At 42.9% G+C, this 22,600-nt stretch overlaps 2 protein-coding genes across 3 annotated transcripts; one reads left to right on the forward strand and one right to left on the reverse strand.

The window, feature by feature from the left end:
• Positions 1 to 7,953: 7,953 nt before the first annotated feature.
• On the forward strand, positions 7,954 to 16,172 carry cdhr5a (cadherin-related family member 5a). 2 transcript variants are annotated; one of them, XM_056608615.1, is made up of 14 exons: positions 7,954 to 8,461; positions 8,729 to 8,901; positions 9,849 to 9,911; positions 10,117 to 10,206; positions 10,299 to 10,385; positions 10,540 to 10,644; positions 10,752 to 10,937; positions 11,463 to 11,553; positions 11,651 to 11,748; positions 12,129 to 12,293; positions 12,554 to 12,667; positions 12,776 to 12,842; positions 13,241 to 13,401; positions 13,966 to 16,172. In XM_056608615.1, the coding sequence occupies exons 1-14, from the start codon at positions 8,371 to 8,373 to the stop codon at positions 14,560 to 14,562; spliced, it is 2,088 nt and encodes a 695-aa protein (XP_056464590.1). In that variant the 5' UTR covers positions 7,954 to 8,370; the 3' UTR covers positions 14,563 to 16,172. The 2 variants fall into 2 exon arrangements, with proteins under 2 accessions (XP_056464590.1, XP_056464589.1); XM_056608614.1 differs by having other exon boundaries at positions 7,956 to 8,461; positions 12,087 to 12,293; positions 13,966 to 16,171.
• ctsd (cathepsin D) lies at positions 15,493 to 21,521 on the reverse strand. Its single transcript, XM_056608617.1, has 9 exons — positions 21,318 to 21,521; positions 20,640 to 20,796; positions 19,256 to 19,379; positions 18,504 to 18,622; positions 18,203 to 18,402; positions 17,685 to 17,807; positions 17,324 to 17,468; positions 16,483 to 16,581; positions 15,493 to 16,087 (listed from the first exon to the last, which is right to left on the reverse strand). The coding sequence occupies exons 1-9, from the start codon at positions 21,377 to 21,379 to the stop codon at positions 15,920 to 15,922; spliced, it is 1,197 nt and encodes a 398-aa protein (XP_056464592.1). The 5' UTR covers positions 21,380 to 21,521; the 3' UTR covers positions 15,493 to 15,919.
• Between the last annotated feature and the right edge of the window lie 1,079 nt (positions 21,522 to 22,600).

Raw genomic sequence — 22,600 nt, forward strand, 5'->3', positions numbered from 1 at the left:
GACGAAAGGTGAGAGACAATCTCCTACGTCTTCTAAAGTCTGTAGCAGCTCTTGCCTCAAATCGAGTGTGCCAGTGCTCTGGGTTGAGTTGGAAACCAATCGGCGAAGGGCGTCAGCAGTAGGCTACAAAGTAAGACGAGAATGAAGCATGTCACTAGGTTAATGATCATCAGTCTCTGGTTCAAGGTGCTCACGGAATGTTATATCGTCAATGGGATGATACGATGGTATGGTCGAGGAAAGCCCATTAGGGGCATTAATAGAGGGTGAATGGGGGCTGTCCTTAAAATAAACATCCAGGTTTAATGACATAGACTTACAGTGAGTGTCCTTATTCATCACACACGCACGCACGCACGCACGCACGCACGCACGCACGCACGCACGCACACACACACACACACACACACACACACACACACACACACACACACACACACACACACACACACACACACACACACACACACACACACACACACAAATCATACACACTTTCTACATCATACACACCTACCAGGTCTCCCACTCCAACCTCTCCTCCAATAGATACTTGATAAGCCAATGCAAACCAGGCCAAGTAACCCTTCCAATGAAAATAGAAAAAGAGTCATGACGCGGGGAATCTTTTTACAGATCGTTAATAATATATGCAGTGATATATCTTGGATGTGGCCCCCTCTCATAATGATCCTAATGAACGCCTGGCTCCATTAAAAGTGCAAAGAAATGTTAGAATCTTGAGGCATGCCTGCCTGCATCTAACCTCAATGGAATGAAGTGTGTGGATACATTAAAGAATGTTTAAAGGAGAGGTAGATGCTAAAAAGCGAAGAATCAGCCTATGTTGTAAAACGCCAATGTCACATGACCAGATTTCGTATTCTATATGAGCAGTGTTGGTACCAAATTGGCATCTGAGATGCATCCGTACACCACACAATCTGCCTGAGGTCTAAAAAGAAGCTCATTAAATATATAGGAGCCCAAAGGGATTCACTAATAAATGCTGGATTGCTACAGGTCGATGTCTTCTTGGATGTCTTCAGGATTCATTGTCTGGAAGGTCTTGGTTGGAAGAGTTTGCTGATTAAAACCAAGGTGTCTGTTGTTTTCCTTAAAGATGCACGCTGTGAAAACACAGTTCCCAGACTTGGCATTTGCACGTATGCACCCATTTGCTGACCGCACTGACCCAATGTTTTGTACGGAGAAACACAACCTGTGAACAAGGGGCCGACTGTGTGAACGAGTGTGAACCAGTGGCCGATCCTCACTGTCAACGAAGGGGGATGGGGAAGTGACAGCATGCAGCAACAGCCGATGGGGCCCAGCTGACGTCTTCGCCTGGCGCTTGGGCCTGAGACGGAAAGCGTGTGCACCTTGGTGCTCCGGTGGGCATGAATATCATTAAAATATAGCATTCAACTGCTGTTCGGCTTTAACACAGAGTAGGAAAAATAAGAAAAAAAAATTCAATCAAAGGCCCGGAGGCAGGAAGGGTTGGAAGGAGGAAGCATCTGCTGGAATTTTGGTGAGCGCTCCTAAAATCAGCACACGTGCTCGTAGGACCACAGATGTTCATCTCGGCCTCTAGTTTGAGAGACGGGAGAACAGAACGGGAAAGGTTGTGGAGGATGTGGTCGTGTCACAACTGTGAATCAATGAGAGGGAAACCTCTGTTGTTGTTATTATTTTGGCAATGTTTAATGGAGCTAAAACACAGGAACATTCAACGGATTAACATCAGAAACATCATCATCATCATTCATTCATTCCAGCAAAACACCTTGCAATGTTTCCAGACCTATATTTTGCTGCATAGTCAAAGGGAAAACCCACACAAAGAACCAGGGCAGCTTGTTAAGCAATTCAGTGGATCTGGCTATACGGTGACTAACGTGTCTCAGTGTGGGTGAATACAGGACTTGTGGAACAAAAGGCTCATGATTCACATATAGCTCAGATCCATGGGGTGCGGGACGTCCTTGTTTTAAGAGGACTGGCCCCTGAAAAGAGGTAGGGTAAGATTGGCCAGAATAGCAATGGAACAACTCTCAATTGGTCATTGGAAGCTGGAACTGTGTGTGTGTGTGTGTGTGTGTGTGTGTGTGCGCGTGTGTGTGTGTGTGTGTGTGTGTGTGTGTGTGTGTGTGTGTGTGTGTGTGTGTGTGTGTGTGTGTGTGTGTGTGTGTGTGTGTGTGTGTGTGTGTGTGTGTGTGTGCGTGCGTGCGTGCGTGCGTGTGTGTGTGTGTGTGTGTGTGTGTGTGTGCGTGTGCACATCTGTTTATGTTTCTGTAAAGAAAGGTGCTTCTATGGCTACACAGTGAATAACATGGTAGCACAACTCCGAATGTCTTACATTTCACATTCACCCCAGCAACTCACATGCTATTTGAAGGAGAAAAAGGGAATGATAGCAACAGTATTACTACCGAAGAAGTATATGGATTGCCTTTATTGATTGGGGAGACATATTGTACTGGTTCTGTATATGTATTGTGTGTCACAGCTCAAACAGTTCAACAGTTCAAATCAATGAATGCCTTTTGAACGAGGACCAACAGCAGATGTAAGAAAAGCTAATATTAAGCAGACAATATTGGGTATCTGTTCTATGTTTTTGGTCTTCCAAAACCTTTCAGGAACGTCTTCAAAAACATCCCTTTGATTTTGTTTAAATCAACCAAGAACCCACTGATTTATTTTTTGCAGAAATGATTTAAATCAGTTCCAGACGAACATTCAGTTCATATTTTACTGAAGAGCAATGGTCCGACTAGTCTTCCACGTACTAGGTGCAAGACGTGTGGAGGAATGAAGAGCAGTGTGAATAATGCTTGATCCCATAGGGATGGTTATAAAGCTCCTCAGGTTTCCTTGCAACTTTTGAGAAAAATAGTGAGATTACTTTTAAATATTTATAAGACAGGGGTACTTTGAGATACATGTTATTAATGGAATATACGTAATTACTGAGAAAGGAGGCGTGTGGTAGTGTGTGTGTGTGTGTGTGTGTGTGTGTGTGTGTGTGTGTGTGTGTGTGTGTGTGTGTGTGCGTGCGCGTGCGTGTGCGTGTGCGTGTGTGTGTGTGTGTGTGTGTGTGTGTGTGCCCATTTACATTGTATTTTTTTTTTACAATTTTAAAGAACTATATTTATTGACTGCATGTTTTTTAACTGGAATTCTATGTGTCATGTTTTATCATTCTGAGTTAGTCTGGACAATGCTTTATCCATGAAAATGTGAATGAGGTACAACCAGGTATCATTTCACGTCTAAGCAAGAGACCGACCCATCCATGCTTTTATTTTTCCATTAAAAGTCTCAAGCAGACCACATCACTCCAGTGCTGAGATCAATGTACTGGCTGCCTCTTAGCCAAGTTTATAAAGCAGCTTCTGTGTTATGAACCCGCCAGAGCTGTCAGATCATTCATCGCTCGACTGCTTACTGTCTCAACGTTCCAGCCACGCTTTGTGCAGTGGCTTTTAGTTTTCATGTACCGCTTATCAGGAATAAACTTCCACACATCACATCAGCTATACTTCAGGGCCCAAAGCTTTGAATTTGCTGCAACCTTTTATTAAAGTATGTCTGCCCTGGCATATAATACCTTCTGATGCTTCTCTTTTTACATTACTCATTCATTGTTTTGTTTTTGTGTATGTCCTTCTAGAGAGAACAGAATAGTTAACGACCAGTGGAAATGGAACCAAAGTATAATGAAGGAAGGAACTTTCAATATGAAAAGTGTGAACTATTAAGGGACGATCTGCTGTTTGTCATAACTGCTGGGTCTTACCTATTTTCCCCTGGCGTCTAAGCAGACCCATCATCCTAAAGCCCTTCGGAGAAATGATTGCCTCGTCCGGGAAGACTTTAAGTTGGAATTCCATTTCACTTAACCTGACCCTTTTTTAATAAACCCATTGTTATTATTTAAACCCGAAACCTTACTGTGATTCTGTTTTCACTCTCTGTGTGTCTCGCTTGAGACACACTGAGATTGTGCTGCTGTGGAAACACAGGCCATTACAGAAATGACTAATGGTCAGTTTGTTTGCATCAACACTGACTTGATATCATCCTTTGAATTTCACTTGCTGAAATACAGGAAAATCCATATTATCAAGATGATGATTCTGCCCTGCTATCAATTCAAGATATTTAAGAACGTTATGCTGTAGTTTATGAAAGTCAAATATTTAACATAAAATACTATAAATACTTTCTCATTATTTGATTGGCATGCAGGCCATGATCATATAATTGTTAGATAAAACAATAAAAATGTAATTGGCTGAATAACTGCTGGTGGTTTACTGATGTGAATACTATTATTATCATTTAATTACAACATTAAAGTGGTTGCACAGATATCTCTGGATGCCAGCTGACATTTTGAAATCTCCTCCAATTAAATTCAAAAGCCATTTTTTGTATAATGTATAATTCATTGAAAACATTCGAAAGACCCAACATGACTTTCATATTTAATGGAATAATTTGGATTCAAATAACCATGTATTGTAAAATAATGAATCCCATATGTAACACAACACATGAAACTATGAAATGGATCATACAGAAGAATTATGCCGGCCAATCAGAAGCCAGATACCATAGCAAAAGATACCATATAGACTGCAGGGATAGCTTTTGCCTAGTGTAATATAAACTCAAAGGTGAGCTACTTTTGTCTGGCGATACAGGACATAGTTCATCCCATCCCCAGCAAGGTATGTATCTTTTTCTTCATGAAAAGCTTTTGTGATTGGTAATTAATTGTGATGAAGGGTGAAATCAATTTGACAGGTAATCTCAGAAAGGTAGACAGCAAAGAGCAACAGAAAGCTGGTTTGAATGCGTTTGTATATTTGCATCAATAGATATCATTGATTATCGCAGCGGGAAAATTAGGTATAACAGTCAGCAGCTCACATCGGCACAAATGTGTATAATGGAAAAAATAGGACTGACAAAAAGTGAATATCTGTATCTTACAAGAAAGTAGCAACCATATGAAATACACACCTGTATCAAAGAAATAAACGTCTGATGACAGTAGGTACAAAATGTGTCTAGTAATGTCAAATAATGGAAAACGCAGAGTGTTTAACATCCCCCAGTCTGAGTCAGGTGACCTGGTCAACCCAGCATGAGGGCTGCATTTTATCTCCACTCTCACATATAATATTTTGCTATATTTTTCCATTCAAAGACATTATCTTCATACCTCTCTATCGGCCTATCTTTTTTCTGTGTGGGTTCTTATGTTATTAACACCTTATTTTTCATTTTCGGGCAACAGAAAATAAATCGGTAAAGAAAAAAGATATGTAGGCCTATATATGTGTGTGTTGTTTTTTTTACATTTAGAAATTATCTGGGGGCCAAATCATATTGCTGGCGTGCCAGATGTGGCCTGCGCCGTGTGGCGCTCGTTTGCAACACCAGGGTGGACCTTGATTTAAAACAAATAGGAGGGAACTTGCGTGACAAAGTTCAATCAAAATGAAGAAGTGAGAATTTTGAATAGACACTTTACCCAGGTGCTAGTCAGAGCTCAAAGGCCAGCCTCTCTGAGATCCGCAGACAAAGGAACTAGGTACGCTTATAATTAGATCTCTGATAATCTGCGGTGAGATTACTGCACTTCACGCAGCTACTTCAATGAGCTATACAAAAACAATAACAACGCAAACACATAAGTCTATTAGGCCTCGAAGGACAAACGCAGATGTCGCTCCTTACACTAATAATGTGTCTGCTGTTTTTATGTACCAGTGCCCTGGTAATACACTCAACTAGAAGATGGATCTGATTGCCCTGGCACATGAAACGTGAAGAACCATGCAGCGTGATGAGTGAAGCCTGTGTTTGTCATTCCCTTTTCACACCTCATGTGAAAATAATCTTTAGGAAGTAAAACATTAACATGCAAACGAGAATGTAAGCAAATGACCACAGAGTGCTGAGTTAAAAAATAACAAAAAAAATGCAAGAAGCCATACAGTGATCAGCTCAAGATGCCTGCATCAGATTAAAATGAATCTGCAGCAGAAGGCAGTCATTGAGACTGGATTCATGACGGAGTTTATAACGGTGGGCTGGGGTAGTCCCCTGGGTGGTCCGGTAACTTGGCCGCTCTTCCTGCCAACATATTACTGATTATTGCAGTATTAAGTATTCTGGTTGTGAAGATATCTATGATACAAATACTTTTCTCCAAACTTTGCTTCAGAATCCAATCTTACGCCTCATATATTAAAATGCTGGCTACAATTAGGACAGCACTTGACCTCCTTTAAGCTGTAGGTTTATTTATATCATAGCTGTAAGCCTCTAGCCGCTAATTCCCTGTGTTTTCGTCTATGGCTGCATACAATCAAAGCAGACAATATTATAGATAGGCAGACACGTGCTCTGCTTACGTCCAATCATAACTAGGTCATCCAACTGTCTGTTAGGGTGCACAACCTGCTTGTAAACAAACATTAGTGTGCATTTATGTTTAGTGTTCGCATCGACCTACGATGCACACATGCATTTATCCTTATTAGTGCTGTCAAGCGATTAAAATATTTAATCTTATTAATGTCATAGTCGATTTCGCATTTTTTTTCTATGCTAAATATCCCTTGATTTCTTTGTCCCATTAATCTTTATCATTTTAATGCTCTTATCAACATGGAGAAGTGCATCGGCTTGCCTTGTACAATTTTTTTTTATTGATAACAACATTGGCATATAGGCTACTGATCAAAACAGGACGATACAAAAGAAAAGCCTATAGTGCAATTAAACGATGAACATACTACAAACATACTGCCTTGAAAATAGCAGTCAGGCTACTGCTTCTTTATTTTGAGCCAAAGATAAAAACAATTAACGCCATTAAAATTGGTTTGCTTTAACGCCGTTAATAACGCGTTTAACTGACAGCACTAATATACATCCGTTGATTCAGCGCCACCCAGTTTTGCAACTAGGATTTGATTGAGTTCACTCAAATGCTGTACTTTAGTGCCTCCTGTTGGTGGTAATAATGATGTGCAGTCTAAGTTTCCAGTACACACGATGCCAACACAAAATAAAATATATCTGTCATGTTGTCATCATGTGTAGGCCTATGTAGTCAATTTAAAAGAAAAGCGTTAACAGGCAATTTTACAATCTTGAATCATATATAAACCATTTTACTCATAATTTCCATGGCACTATAAATAACATTCCCTCAAGATTAAAGTTTGCAACAATCATTTTTGTAGTAACACATATTTGTATGTGTTATGACCGTTGGCAACAATGATTTCAACTATTCTTAGAATCCTTATTATTGTTATTCCTATTATTTATTTATTTGTATCTATTTTTTATTCCAGACAGAGCAATGCTATCTAAACAAACAGGACTGTCTCGGATTTAACATTGACCCCTTAAACAATACTGACATAATGTGGTTGTGTTCGTGTGCGTGTAGCCAGACTTAAGGGACCACCAAGTGAAGCTCACGTGACACCATGCAACTGTATGCCTCTTGTTCCCACACAGAGGAGTGAAGAGGGGCTGTGTGTGTGTGTGTGTGTGTGTGTGTGTGTGTGTGTGTGTGTGTGTGTGTGTGTGTGTGTGTGTGTGTGTGTGTGTGTGGGTGTGTGTGTGTGTGTGTGTGTGTGTGTGTGTGTGTGTGTGTGTGTGTGTGTGTGAGGTGTGCGTGTGTGTGTGGATGTGCATATGGGGGGGATGTGTACGTGCATGTGTATGTGTGTGTGTGTGTGTGTGTGTGTGTGTGTGTGTGTAGGCAGTTGCTTTGCAGTGACACAGGGTTAAATATGAAGTAGTGTCCCCCCCCATGTGAACACAGTGTCTCTCAGTTTATTCTGATGCATCGGGATGTCAAATATTCAGCAACAAGCACATGAACATTAATAAAACACACGTTGGGTCGCATGGAGAATCTCAAAGCCCACTTTGAATGGTTCCAGAATAACCACAAAATGATAAGAAAGAGTTAGCCCTATATCGTCATGGAAACGTCTTTAACCCAACATTCCTTCCTCAGATTCCTGCCTAGGCTTTGTGAACACGGGGTCGCTGCAGCAGCACGCGGAGGAAAAAAAAGACCCGTCGAGGCTAAAACAGATGCAAGTATTTTTGTTGTAGGAGGTTGTGAGTCGCGCCGTTGGACAGCCACTTGGGCCAATATATGCCCCGTAAAATGAAGTCACAAACATTGCGACTGTAGTCGACTCCCACTCGCCGGGGACGAGCACAGACGAGGCATTATGTGGAGAAGTACCAGCTGGTACCACGGTGCCCTCATCCTCCTCGCCACTTCATTCACTGGACCCTCCTGAGGCTGGGGACATGGAGGACAAACCTGGACACAAACCTGCCAACCTCCTGCTGCGATGCGTGCTGCTCGTCGCCTTCTGCAACCTCTGTCGTGCGCAAAAGAGTAAGAGGAACATCTCTGTTTTTTTTTTGTTTTTTTTGTCACAATTTGGCCAGAGTTGGATATTTCATTGAGATGCTCGTCCAGTGAAGCGGCCCGAGTGTGTGGTTCCTGGTTTTGTTTCTTGGTTGGAGTTTGTTGTTTTCAGCCATTGGCTTCAGTATGTGTGTGTTCAGGCTCAGGTGCAGTTGGAAACCACTTGTTGCAGCGAATTAACAAGCAAACAGCGTGTATTGATCCCGCTTTGACGTCATTCTTTCTCTTTTGTAGTTTGTACAGTTCTTCCGGGGCCCGTGTTTGTTCCAGAGAACAACACCGTGGATATCGTGGTGGCAAAAATCAACGCCGATAGCGACGTGAGGCTGACCATTGTCAAAAACCCGGAGGATCTCTTCTTCTTAAAGGAGGATGAAGTGCTGGTGAAGAAAGGCCTGGACTATGAGGTAATCTCCCATGACTGGAAGTGCTATTTCTTTGTCACTGAGGGTCACAGTTGGAGCCAGACTGAGGGAGCGTAGTGAAAACAGAAGCTATTAAGACAGAGCGCTACAATAACTCCTTGGGGGCCACAGGCTAGGTTGTCGCCTGGTAGGGCTGGAATGAATTATGATGCACTTTTATGAAGTAAATAATTGTTTGATAGTCATTTTATATTAGAACACTATGTTGATACAGAAGAAATATACAAGCCATTGTGTACAAGCCACTAAAACACATTTTATGTGTTTTAGTTGAGGAGTTTAAGGGAATGTGGGGAACAAAACAAAAATGGAGTCAAGCTGTTTACTTCTCTCCAAAGTGAACAGTGGCTTCTTGTTTGTAAAGCATGATGATTAAACCTGCACTATGTCATTTTTCTACTGCAACTATTTTACTCGATAACAAAAGTCTCTCAAGAATAAAACGGGCCCATCTACAAATCCATGCATTAAGGGAATGTTTCTTTTTAAATCATGATATTCCGGTCCACTTTAATTGACCCAACCGTGGGAAATTCTCGATGCTAGCTTTGTCACAGGATGTTACGGATCTGATACGAGATGACAGGTTTTTTTGGGTTTTTAAGAGGTCATTTAAAACATTACGGCGTTACCTGCCTGGAAGACATGATCGCAGGATTTCAGTTGATTCGGTGTACGTAGTATAACATGTCTTGACATCATTCGGTTTTGTTAACATTTTAAAACGACAGTAACTGTTATCTACAAATCAAGCCACTAGAGGCTGCTATTGGGAAACCCTAGCAGTGCAGGTTTAAGTCTCAATACGGTTATTATCCATGAAGGCAATAGTAACTGACATTTGAGCATTATTATGAGTAAACTGTTCAAATGGTTGACATGTTAATTATTGAACCATTGTATATGTTCCTGCTGTGTGTTTCTCTCAGTCCCCATCAGGAGCAGAGGCCATGGTGGTGCAGGTGCAGTGTAGCAGATCAGGCTCCAGATCTGTGAGTAGAACGTGATGACACTTCTAGAAGTGGGCCCGCCACGAAAACACACAACCGTATGCTCATAGACACACGTCTGTGACGCTGTTGTCGTAATTCATGAATCAATGCATTGCATTGTTAGTTTAACTTGTCTGTTGTAAAATAACATATTTTCATTCCATTTGAAGTTGGTCCAATTCCAATGTTTTTTTCATTATTTTAGGTGAATGTCTCCGTTAAAGTGTTTGTTCAAAACGTCAACGACAACCCGCCAAACTTTCTACAGGACCACTATGTTCTAGAAGTGAATGAGGTGGGCAAAGGGCTCGTTTCACAGAGCATGTTCATGTGATGAGCTGGGAGTGCTGAGAGACTTTGGTCTGACGGTTGTTTTGTCTGCTGCAGCTCAGCCCCTTGAACTCCAGCGTTGGAGTTGTAGACGCTTCGGATATTGATTCGGAGGTGCTGTACTATCGCTTAGAGCCCACCACAGTAAGTACTATTTGTGTTCAAAAATAAATAAAAAAAGGATAAGATATTGTCATGACTTGGCTTTCAAACCATGCATATTTGGGAAAAATATACATGCTAAAAACAAATCTATATATTTTTATTGTGTGTTTGTGTTTCTTTAATGTAACTCCAGGACAAGTATTTTCGTCTTGAGAACATTAACACTCCGAGGATACTGGTCCAAAACATATTGGACTATGACGTGATACAAAAGATCAATTTGGTTTTGCATGTCCAGGTACCAAAACACTTAACCATCCTCAACACTTAAGTTAACAGAAACACTTTGGATTGGTTCAACATTGTATCTCACCCTTGACCCCTGTATCTTGTCACATATTTCAGGACATACTCAACGGTTCGACCTCCAATAAGCCCTTCTTCACATCGGTGGCCACAATCACAGTCCATGTGAAGGACATTGACAACAGGCCTCCATGGTACCAGCCCTGTGTGAGGGCCAACTTAGGAATGGCAAAGTTATGTGTCAGCACCGGCTATAAGGGCAGAGTCAACCTGACCGAGAAAGAGGTGAGCATCTGTTGCTGTTCTTCGGCTGTTCTTCGGGTTCTTTGTCTGTCGCAACCTTGCTGGTTTAAAGCTAGGGGAGGCAATTTGGAAAAACCATCCATCCGCTAGATTTTGAATGTATTCAACCGAGAAAAATCCTCCCCTCCCTTCAGAACTTCCCTCCAAAGACAGCCCCCCCCCCCCCAAAAGAAACATGAAAACATTATTCTAAAACAAATGCCCTTGCTTTAAATAGCAAGGTGTCATCTTTCAAACTCTAATGTGGGTGTGATGCTGCCACACTTGTTTGTTGTTCATAGTGCAGAAGCAGTGTTAAAAGGAACCAATATGTGGAATTAAGTCAATTAAGAGGTATTGCATTCTGTTACTCCGAAAACCTAATTCACTACTTTTGCCACAATGTCAGAAGAAATAATTACACTTTTGTAGTTGCAGTCATTTGCAGTTGACCGACATTGAGCAACACATTTATAGCATAATTATGTGTTATTTTAATGTTTGAGGCCTCTTGGATTGTGTTCACAGGAGGGGAACTTGATACTGGAGCCAGGTCCTCTGTACGCAAAGGATGGAGACAAGAATCGAAGCGAGTCCATAAGCTATAAAATACTCAGAGGTTTGGCAGTTTGTATTCTCCCAAAAGTTTCATTGGAATCAGGACGTTTTCATGCTATCGTAGGGATACAGATGGACATTCCTCTGTGTTTATCCAGGGAACGAGGGCAATATCTTCCAGATTAATGAAGAAACAGGAAACATCTCCATGGTGAAGGCTGCTGACATCGTCGGTCCAATCACTCTCGTTGTTCTGGTACGGTCCCTCTCTACAATATTGAGCACTAAAGGCTCAGTTAGGGTCCCACATCGACGCAACGCAAGGACCACGCAGACGCTTTGATAAAGTCGTGAACCTGTTTTGGTTCTGCGCCGGGTTTAAGTGAGCGGACCAATCATAGCCCTTGCTGCTGTCTCGCCTTGACGCACACGTCAGGCCCTTGCGGTGGACGCAAGGAGGGTCTGCAAGGACGTAATGGGTCCGTAAATCTCCTTGCGTTGTTTCGACTTTGAACCAAAACAGCCCTAAATCAGACCGCCATCACTGTTGGAGACAGAAGCTCATGTATCTTCCTCCTTGGTGTGGAGTTACAGGCTTCTCAAGTGACCAACCGGGATCAGTTTGCCATGACACAGGTGACCATAGAGGTGATGAAGAAGAGCCGGAACCCACCCCGTTTCGACCGGGAACGATATGACGGCTTCATCTATAGCAACTCCATACCGGAGAGCATGATCCTGCGAGACCGCACCTCCAACCGACCCTACAGGGTCCGGGCGGGGGATGAGGACTTTGCTACTGTGAGTGGGGGACTGACACACACGTTTAGACAGAAATCTGATATCTAAGACTAACTCTCAACAATTACACATATGTTAGTAGAGATTGAATAATTAATGGGTTAGAAACAATGACCTGATTGATCAATCAACCAATCAATGCAATTCATCAAATGATCATGCTATCCAATACTCACTGTCTTCTTGGGTTTAGATGCATTCTCTAGGTCAGGAGATCTGTATCCACCGCTAGGGCTGATAGATTGACCCGTATCTTTTAGGGAGTGAACCCAGATGTCCGGTACGAGGTGCAGTACAGCAGTTATGTCAACGTCACCGCTGAGGGCTTTGTCATTCTTAAGCGAGTGGTGAAGACCGAATCCTTCGCACTGCAGGTGACCTGATACACGCATACAGCACAGTCTAACACACTTCAGAACATGCATGAGCGATGGGAATTTGGTGTGTAACTCATTTGCCTCTTGTTTACTGTCTGCTTGAAGCTCAAGGCTGTGGACACCACAACGGGGGAGTACGGTACAGCTGCCCTCACAGTTCAGGTTATACCTGGTAAGACCACCCATAGGTTAACCAAATTCTGACCAGTTGGACATAAAAAATGGATATAAGAGAAGACTAAGACGTTTCTTTGGCATAACCACTGTTTCCACAGTTTCCTTTACTCAGATTCTCAATAGTAGTGCAGTTACCGCTCAAAGTGTGCCCGTTTCAGAACGGGCCGATTGCTTTTCTCCATTATCACTCCACCGCTCATCCTAACAACCTCACACTCGCAATACACCTGAATGGTACAAAGTTGATCGGGTGAACGGTTGTGGAAAAAATCGAAGGACAGAATAGACAAATTATAGTTAGATACACTAATTGTTTGATTGAGGAATTGAGATAACTGAGAAACGTTTTTGACATGTGTATAAATGTATGCTGAAACCTGCCTCCCTTCCCAGCGGTGGCTGTCCCCTCCCAAACCGGGGGAGGCTACCGGGCGGGGGACATGGCTCTCCTGGGTCTGATCATGGCAGCCGTGCTGATTCTCTGCCTCATCGTGATTGGCTTCCTGATTTCGCACTTGTGGAAGGGGAACACCAACGTCAATAAGCTATCTGAGGTCAGCACAGTCTAGTATTGATTGCTATGAATCATCATGTCATATATTTGTATACGTTGTCCAAGTGGTACATCATTTTAGGTCTGAAATAACGGTGAGCCAGAGAGACTTTTTCTTATGGAATAGAATGTAAAAAACGCCTATTTCTTTGTAGAAATGTCAATGTGCTTTGACATTTGCATCAAGATTCCCTGCTTCAGACTGTCAATTTCCTTTCTCCTGTGCTGACCTTTTTCCATGAATATTTATCCACTGAGAGTCAAAAGGGCTCTGTGCAACACCCGAGCAAAGTCACCCAGCAGACACTCAAAGAGACCCCTTCTGTAAAGTTGAACACTGTGCGGCGAGTCCACCTAGATGTATGACGGATAGATGAGCAACGTTTGCTTCAGTCCACTGGGTAGGCTGGTAGACTGATCTATCCAGCACACATCTAGGTGGACACGCCCACTTGTGATGTCAGAAGAGGCAGATTTTCAAAACGGCTTGTAACGGCCAATCCCACTCACACCTGGTGGTAGAATGTGTCACCTTTAACCTAAGGCCTTTCCCTCCTCTCCCCAGTGCCTGAGCCCTTGCCTGCGCTCCAAGCAGCACAAGAGCGGCCACAGGGACTCCATGCAGTACACTAACGATGGCTTCCAGAACGAGGGCGACCCGAGTCGCGGCGGCGGCGGCGGGAGCCGGCGCTGTGCCGCCGCCAAGCGTAGCACCGTCCCGCAGGCCAGGGGACGGGTCATCCCCATGGAGCGCCGGGGCCACCACTGCTCCTCGTGCGGCCTCTACACCAACCACGTGCCCAAGGGAAGCCCCCTGGCGCGGGCCTCGGGCCGGATCTGGGAGGACCTGGAGACCAAGCTCAAGCGGAGGAAGAGGGAGGGGCAGAAGACTGTGTGGTTCAAGGAGAGCGAGGACTCCTCGGACATCGAGGTGGAGATAATCCCCGACACGGTGGGCCGGGTGGCCGAGGAGACGGCGGAGGAGATGGACGCCGAGATGGAAGGGGGGGCCGGGGAAACGGTGGCGGCGACAGAGGGTAGCGGGGAAGGGGACGCAAAAACGGAACCTAGTGAGGATGTGGGCGCCGGAGGTAGTGACTCTGCCAAGGAGGGAGAGGAGGTGAACGGAGGAGGACACGAGGACACCGGGGGTCAAGCGTAATGAAATCCCTTTTTAAATGATTTCTTCAGTAGGCCTCGACTATTGGAGATGAGTTCACCAAACTGAACAAAGTGCTGTTTGTTCTCGTGTTACATTCTCCATGTGTCAGCCAACGGAGGACTCTGTGATATGAAGCTGAATTCTTGATGATTCAGCGTCGCTGGATATCGGCCCATCCCCCGTTTCTACATCGCAACTTCAGAGAACAGTGAATGGATGGTGGTGTTACCATTACAGGGGCAGAACCTCGTCTAGGAACCTCATTTCAGTTTTCAATTATTAAGCAAGTTATCGACGTTAAGATTTTTTAAACTTTTTGTTAGGCCCGTGAGAGCATCCTGATCTCAATTTCCCTTTTGAACTCAGGATGGTCTGAAGTGAAATGCAGTGAACGACCAGTGGGGTACCACTACGCCAAGGCTACTGTGAGATATCAAATTCCCCGCATGTGCAAGAACATATCAACCACTACACAAATTGACGGTGGACGTCAATGGCCATTTTATATCGCAGACCAAAATAATACCAATCTCAAGGGGTGTCCAATGGGAAAGTGGATGATGTACAGCATGCACATGGAATTGCCCATCACAGGACCACTACATAGGCACATATATGGGCCCATGCAGGCAGGTGTGGGTAATGCATCAAGGCATGGATCTAGTGAATACTAAAAACAGGGACTTTTCTGTGGAGTTATTTCATTGTTGTTGATAACAATTTGTGATAGAGTATGTTAATATAAAAGCTGACATTTTGTATAGAGTGGAAAGTGTAGTTTTGATGGAATAATAAACATTGAAAGATACGTCACTGCCATTGTTATGAATTGCCTCGTCCATTGCAATTAATCCTATGAAGTATTTGATATCCCTGAAGGCTACAGACTTCTAATTAAAGATGGTAATTAGATGGAGAAGCATCGTAGTCCAAAAACTACAAACGATTACATGTCTTTAACAGTTTTTATTTGAAGCCAATTACAATAAAATCAAAGCAAGCTATCCAATCACCTTGCATGAAGTAGATTACAATTTAAAGTGTTCAATTGCCTAAAACAGGTCCCTGATTTCAAAAAAACTAAACACACCAATATTCTAAACTTAAAACGGACAGTAGAAATCCGAGCATCCCTAATCAGATACACCCAGCACACAACATAAGCACACATTCCATCCGTAAACACTCTGCTGGGACTACAAATACACAACGCAATGCAATGTTAAAATCAGTGCATTTCCAATCCACACAGACCCATTGTAATTGGAGGATTCCGAAGCCGCAGTAGCATGTGCAGTTAAAATAGATGTCATCCGTGTACTTTCAAAAGTTTACGAACCCTCGCATACGATTTATCCTAAGTTGACTTAGCTTTAGCAAAGCCCACTCTGTTGTTATCGCGGTCGAAGGCGGTGTAATATTGGCCAATGAATACATCTCCCAGAATCCACAGGGGCCCAGCCGGGGCAGGGATGTCCAGGCCCATGAAACCGCTCAGACAGATGGTTTTACCCCCTTGGCTTTCCTGGAAGGGAGGACATTGAGATACTTGATCATGGAACTATACAAAAGATATATTTTACTATTTCATCAAACATAGCTTTTCTTTTATAAAGGTGTCAGTGTACAAATTATATCTAAATCAGTAAATACTGTCAAATGATTAGACATTATCAGTATATCATCTGTTAATCATATATTAACGGTCGACTGAGGTAGGGGAAACGAAAATACAGGCTACTGGGAACGCCGTGGGCCTCGCCAAAGAAAACAATGGTGCATTTATGTGGTTTCATGATGAAACAATCACGAGGTTGTTGTTGTGGTGGTGGCAGCTGAGCTGCTGCTGCCCTCTGCTGGCAATCATTGCACCTCCGGTCAGAGAGAGACACACAGAGAGCGAGAGAGCGCGAGACTCACCTTGAGGACATACTGCTCTCCCGTCAGGGAGTAGGACTGTCCACCCACGGTGAAGGTGATGACGGGCAGCGTGGGGATCTTGTCACAGCTCACCATGTACTGAAACGACACAGGCGATATGCAGACCATTACCAAACACGTTTCCACAAACTGCTTCCATCGACATGTTCATCCAGTAAAACTTGTTTTAAGAAGACCGTTTTACCGACAAAATACTTGGGGAAAACGGAGGCAATGGGTTGGCGGGTGGAGCGAGGTGTTTCGACCTGCTTCAGAGTTAACGTCTTTGTAGAATGTGGTGTATTTTTTTTCCCACACTAAAGATCAGCTTCATTGGGTGCATATTGAGCTTTGCCAAGTGATTATGCAGGCTGTGCAAGTGTGATTTATGCTACATTAATTGGAATAAATCAACTAGCCTATTTTGGGATCATGGACATATTGATTGGATCCATTTATTTGAATGTGCTATGTAAAAAAAAGAAAAAATAAGTTTCTCTGCTGCGTCACATTGTGTATGAGGCAATTTAAGTATACTCGTTTAGAAAGTTTTTACATTGGACGTGTCGCACCGCATTCAATGTATTTGATGAGTTAGCCCAGAACTGACATGGTGTTCAAGAAACATCCTGAAAATACTGCCCCTTTAAGTCTGTCTCTCCTGAAGCAAACTAATCTCATGAGCTTTCAGAAGGGGATTTTCCTGCCTCGCCGTCTACACGTGTTGATTTTAAAACCGGTTCAGACACTTTTTTTTTTTTACAGTTTAAAACTGCTGGCCGGGGTTTATGGAGCACAATCAACCAGATTTCAGCTTGTCTGCCATCAGAGTGAGATTTACCTCTCCCTGGATAATGGGCGTGGCTCCGATGGCCTTCTGCAGGGCCCGGACCTCCTCCGCGGGGCCCGTGATGAGGGACGTGCCAGTGTCCACAATGGCCTCACAGCCCCCCTTGCACAGGCTCAATTGGCTACCCACTCCCATCCTGTCATGGACCAAGGCATCGAGTCAAACGGGTGAACTACTGAATAGTGTGCGAGATACTGAAAGGTCAAGGCTGGTAGCTAGCTGCACATTACTTTCCAACAGGTTGGAAAGGTAGCATGCAATATAATGCCTCATGCACCACTTGGGTTCTGCTTAGCTGTAGCAAGAACACCAGGGCCTACTGCTAGCCTGACGTCTGAGGGTGAAGCCATACCCGTCCATGTGGATCTGCCAGTAGGCCTGGCGGCTGACGTTGACGTAGTTGAAGTCTCCAGTGTAGTACTTGGGGTCGGTTCCTCCCAGCAGCAGCTCACCACCGGGCTCGGAGTCCGGGTTCCTGAGTACAGGGGTAAATAATCCTGTTACGGTGCATTGACAAGTAGCCCCAAACTGGGGTGGGACAGAAAGGGACTTTATACTAAAAAGACAAAATTCAACCAAATGGGGGTTGCTGTTGCAATAACACGAGTTAACCGTTTTGGTTGAAGTTTCTACCCATAAAACGTCATCTTCTCACACTTCCCTGTTTTGTATGCAATTTCCCAAGGAGTGTGGGAACACAGCAACTAGGAGGTCTTATCTTATCAGCAAAGTTTTATTGACAAACTGCAAAGAAGACGCCAGCTGGAACAGTCTGCATTTAAATGCATAGAACGTGATTGAATACAAATAAAACTAACCCCACCAAAACAAAGCAAAGCATAGACTAAACCCTGATCCAATGTGACCCACCTGTTGAGGTAGAAGGAGAAAACATTCTGGTCCACCTTCTTCTGGGCCATGAGGCTGTCAAACACTGGCACCACCCCATCCACTGAGATGCGTGGGTAAGCCATGCCAAGGATGCCATCAAACTTGGCAGCAATGAAGGCTATGCCTGGCTGCTTGATGGCCTCTCCGAAAACCTGTTTGTCAATGGATAGGTCTCCAATCTGGATGAAACGGTGACAAACGTACAAAAGTCAGGAAAGGGTCAATGAAAAAAATAAAAAAAATAACAAAGCTTAAAATCGCTGTCATGCATCTAGCTTACTGTGCACGTATCCTGACTGAGGTAGCCAGACAAGCTGCCAGATCCGTACTGGATGGCAAATTCTGTGCCATTTTTCACGTACGTGCTGGACTTAGCAGAGTTGTACTTGTGGTGCAGCCCTTCAGGAAAGAAAATTATACAAAATAGAAAAACCAGGGCGGGGGAATGTTGATTAGTAATGTATAAAGTGAAGGTGAGGCGTGAGGCCATGCAAAACAATTGTTATAATGAACACTTTGTGTTTCCAAGTTACTGTGGAAAAACAAAAAAGGAAACATTGGCAAATACAGGACAAAATATTGGTTATTGGGTATTTGCATTTCTCCAGCATGAGGCTGCCTGTTCCTACTGGTTAAAGTTCAGTCTAACTCCTGGTAGACATGGCTTACAATGTCCTTGGGCCATGTTACGTTTGTTGTTGAGTCTACGAGGAGGTAGACTCAACCACAACATGGCCCAAGGACATAGTCATTTATTCATCATTGCAACTTACTTTATATGTAGTACTTCTAAAGTTCTGTTCATCTTAAAGATACAAGTCTCTACTTTTTTAACTGTTCTCATATGCATATCCATTTATTTTGCTTAATTAACTATACATTGTAGATATTAGAAATTAATATCTACGTAGATAGAAATTAATTTATACAGTGAAACGAAGGGCAGAACCCAAACGTCTGCACGTTGTGATGAATTCAAACGAGTCAAAACGGTGGGAGGCTGAAAGGCCTTGGTGGAAGGGAGGGACTTACAGCAGGCGATGTCGGTGAAGGCGCAGTGAATTGAGGGAACCCACAGATTGGATGAGCCTGTGTCGAACACCACAGTGAAGATCTGAGGGGGAGTGCCTAGACCGATCTCTCCGTAATACTGGGCCTGGGCACACGGCAAACAAAGAGAAAAATAATGAATGTCACTCACCTAGAGGTAGCCCTGCACAGATCAAATAAAAATTTGCTATTTCCTGAAGAGATTGACATGAAAAAATTATAAAGATCACACCCTGAAAATATATATTTGAAATAGACATTCGTCATATTTGTTCAATTCTCGTTGCCAATATGCAGCAGCTCGTATCAGCACAATGAAAGTCCCAAGCAGGACAGATAAGTCGCCTTGATTGGTTTTACTCTTTACTGAGAAAGGAGAAATTATAGTCGCCACTTCCTGTCCCCTGACCACAAACACAGGAAACCGTTTGCATCCAAACGATGTGCTTGATTACAGCTCTGAAAACATCTTTCTTGCAACATCAATGAAGAAGCAAAAGTAATGAGCTGCAGTTAAACATTAAAAGATTTAAGCCAAGATAATTTCATGCACATGCAAAAGAGTGTACTGCAGGGCATCCTGTTCCATTTAATAGTAGACGGGCCGTCTACATCTGCCATGGACCACGAGTGTCTCCGGTATTGTGTCAGGGAAAGTACCAGTGTCTCGTCTGCTAGTGTAGACTTCAGAGACATCAGGCCAAATTAGCAAACCTGACCTTTGTTTGCTTCTAGGAACAAACAGGTGCCAGGTTATACCACAATCCAACACAAACTTGATTTTCATTTGTATATCAAAACCAAACAGAAACCTTGATAGTTCTGAACCGTTGTCAGATGTAATGTTTGCTGACTGTACAAATTCCTAAGTTAAGAATAAGTTGTATATTGTTGTCTACTAATCTACCCCATTTAAAAAAGGCGTCAATGAGGAAAATGGTTTCTAAGCTCTAGTTCCTATAATCCTTATTAGTAAGCTCAAAATGCCATCCCTGCAGGTTATTAAAATAGGGTAATCAGGCAAAACCGACAAACATTATGGAACAGTTTGTTCAATAGCCGACATTTGAGTCAGCCATCACATGGCCGACTCAAGCTTCCTCCTTTGAAGGAAAGATAAACCCTGCCAACCCCCACCTAGTCTAAATGATGGGGTGTCAACATGACTGTCAAGTGTAATGCTGCATTCAATTAGAAGGGGGGGGGGGGAAGGCCACTGCAGTCAGCGTACAATAGTATCTCTGTTGTGCTCCTCTTTCAGCTTCCTCTGAAGTTATTTAGTGACATGGAGTACTATTGAAGGAGTCCACAGGTCATTCGTTTTGGCAAGTTACTCAGCGGTGGCGTGGAGCAGTAGAAAACTCACGTCGAAGAAGTTCTTCAGGGTTTCTGGAGTGGGTGCGTTACTGGAGGGGAAGCCAAAGTTGTACTTGAGGGAGTGTTTGGGAGCCAGGAGCTCCTCTGATGTCCTCCCGGAGTCCGTCAGCTGTCTTCGGATGGAGCGGAATTTCTTCAAGGGGATTCTGGTGTTCAGGACAAAAATCACATGAAGACAACATTTATTGTTTGTTGTTGTTCTGGGGTCCGCCACGTTATTAAAAGCGAAAGTATTTATATTGCGCAGGTACATTACACCGCATGACCTACATCCTTATCTTTACAGCCAGACTGTCTAAATACGGGATTGATATTCAACACCAGCAAACTGCCGACATTAGTAAATTACAACACCCCCAATGATTTATATTGGGATTAGCTTTGTGATTGATATTCACAAATATAGCTCCGTGTTAACAACCATAAGATCTTGAGGATATCTTACCCTGCTTAAATACAGAAATTTGACACCAACTATTTATAGGTTGGCATTCTTTTGACATAGGCAGTGTAGCATTGCAACTTTGAGTAAACGCAAGACAGGCAATTGTTCGCTGCAGACATGTGAACCACAGCGGACTATCACATAACCAGGGGGTAGTTCAACCCAATCTGTTGATGTTTACTAAAATGCTACATGACTTTGTATTTAAAGAGGATTTCTTACCGAATAAGTGCATGGCTGATCAGGGCTAGAGCAGCAAACGTAAGCAAGGATAACACTCTCATTTTAAAATCACAGTAGACCAAACGGATAAATTAAAAAGCCCGGAGCGCAATGCTACACAATGACCGAGCAGTTTGACTTGTGCTCGGCAGTTACGATTTTTATCAGCTGACCCGAACGCGTCATCCCTCGTCATGTGACTCCGGCTTGAGGCGTTCCAGTACAACTGGGGGAAAAGGTTACGTTTTTTATTTTTTCTATCGGGTTATCATATCAAGAAGGGTCATCGTGTTTTAAACCGCTAGAGTCGCACACTAAAAGCTAATTTTTGTCTATCAGAAGGCATTTTAAACCAAAGTTTAGTCCCGACTAAATAACAGACGTGCTGGAGAACACGTCCCAGCGGTTTAAACGCTAGCTGACGCTGTCGTCCTGGCACATTTAACGTGACGACGCAGTTGATTACAAATATATGCAGATGCATTTATTTTAATGATGTATAAATCATTCATTCGTTAATGCGAAATTGGTCGATCACATTTTACATGTCTAACGTTAAATCAAATTACTTTGATAAATTTGACTGTGATCGAGGAACATATCACAGTTAGGAAGTAATTGCATCTTATTTTGCAATATCCAACAAAATTGACCCAAATTTGCCAAATCTAATTTTAATAGGCTCTACTTACATTATTGACACGCGGTCATAGTTGAGCTAAGTACAAACTTTCACTAGCCAAACGTTAACCAAAGTCTTTGTGATACTTGTATTCAATATTATATGTTGATGAACAGTGAACTATGATTATGAACTATCATGGAGATGACGTTTTCAAGATACTAGTTGCAAATAGTTAAACCTGTAGATATCTGCCTTATTATTGCCTCTTTCCTCAGCCTGTCTGCTCTAATAAATAAGTCAAATAGTGGTACATTTAGCTTTGACTCCTATATGGTACTAGTGATGCCGCGACTATGAAAATAGTCACCCACATCCCAGCCAGATCTGAACTTGAAACCTCTCAACAGGATAATCAACTGATAAACGAAACAACGTTTTTGGGGGTAAGAATACAACCATATTGCATCTCAAATGTTTTCTACGTTGTTTATTTTTCAAATTTAGTAAATATTTTCTTCCTTCTTTATTTCTGAATGAGAGCTGTGGTAAAGCAAGGCCAACAACTTCCCTTACCTTCGAATAATTGACCTTAAGTCATGATGTATTTTAGCTGTATGAAAATGTAACAATTAACAACTTTTTGGAACATGAATTGTTG

This window comes from Gadus chalcogrammus, chromosome 14, assembly GCF_026213295.1.
Source record: "Gadus chalcogrammus isolate NIFS_2021 chromosome 14, NIFS_Gcha_1.0, whole genome shotgun sequence".
Taxonomy (NCBI): domain Eukaryota; kingdom Metazoa; phylum Chordata; class Actinopteri; order Gadiformes; family Gadidae; genus Gadus; species Gadus chalcogrammus.

Excerpts from the sequence above, each read along its gene's own strand:
- cdhr5a (XM_056608614.1), top strand. The coding sequence starts at position 8,371 with ATGGAGGACAAACCTGGACACAAACCTGCCAACCTCCTGCTGCGATGC. Across the intron at positions 8,462-8,728 it reads CCTCTGTCGTGCGCAAAAGA|TTTGTACAGTTCTTCCGGGG; the intron begins GTAAGAGGAACA and ends TCTCTTTTGTAG. Across the intron at positions 10,645-10,751 it reads ATTTGGTTTTGCATGTCCAG|GACATACTCAACGGTTCGAC; the intron begins GTACCAAAACAC and ends CACATATTTCAG.
- ctsd (XM_056608617.1), bottom strand. The coding sequence starts at position 21,379 with ATGAGAGTGTTATCCTTGCTTACGTTTGCTGCTCTAGCCCTGATCAGC. Across the intron at positions 20,797-21,317 it reads ATCAGCCATGCACTTATTCG|AATCCCCTTGAAGAAATTCC; the intron begins GTAAGAAATCCT and ends CCTGAACACCAG. Across the intron at positions 19,380-20,639 it reads CCCTGAAGAACTTCTTCGAC|GCCCAGTATTACGGAGAGAT; the intron begins GTGAGTTTTCTA and ends CCGTGTGCCCAG.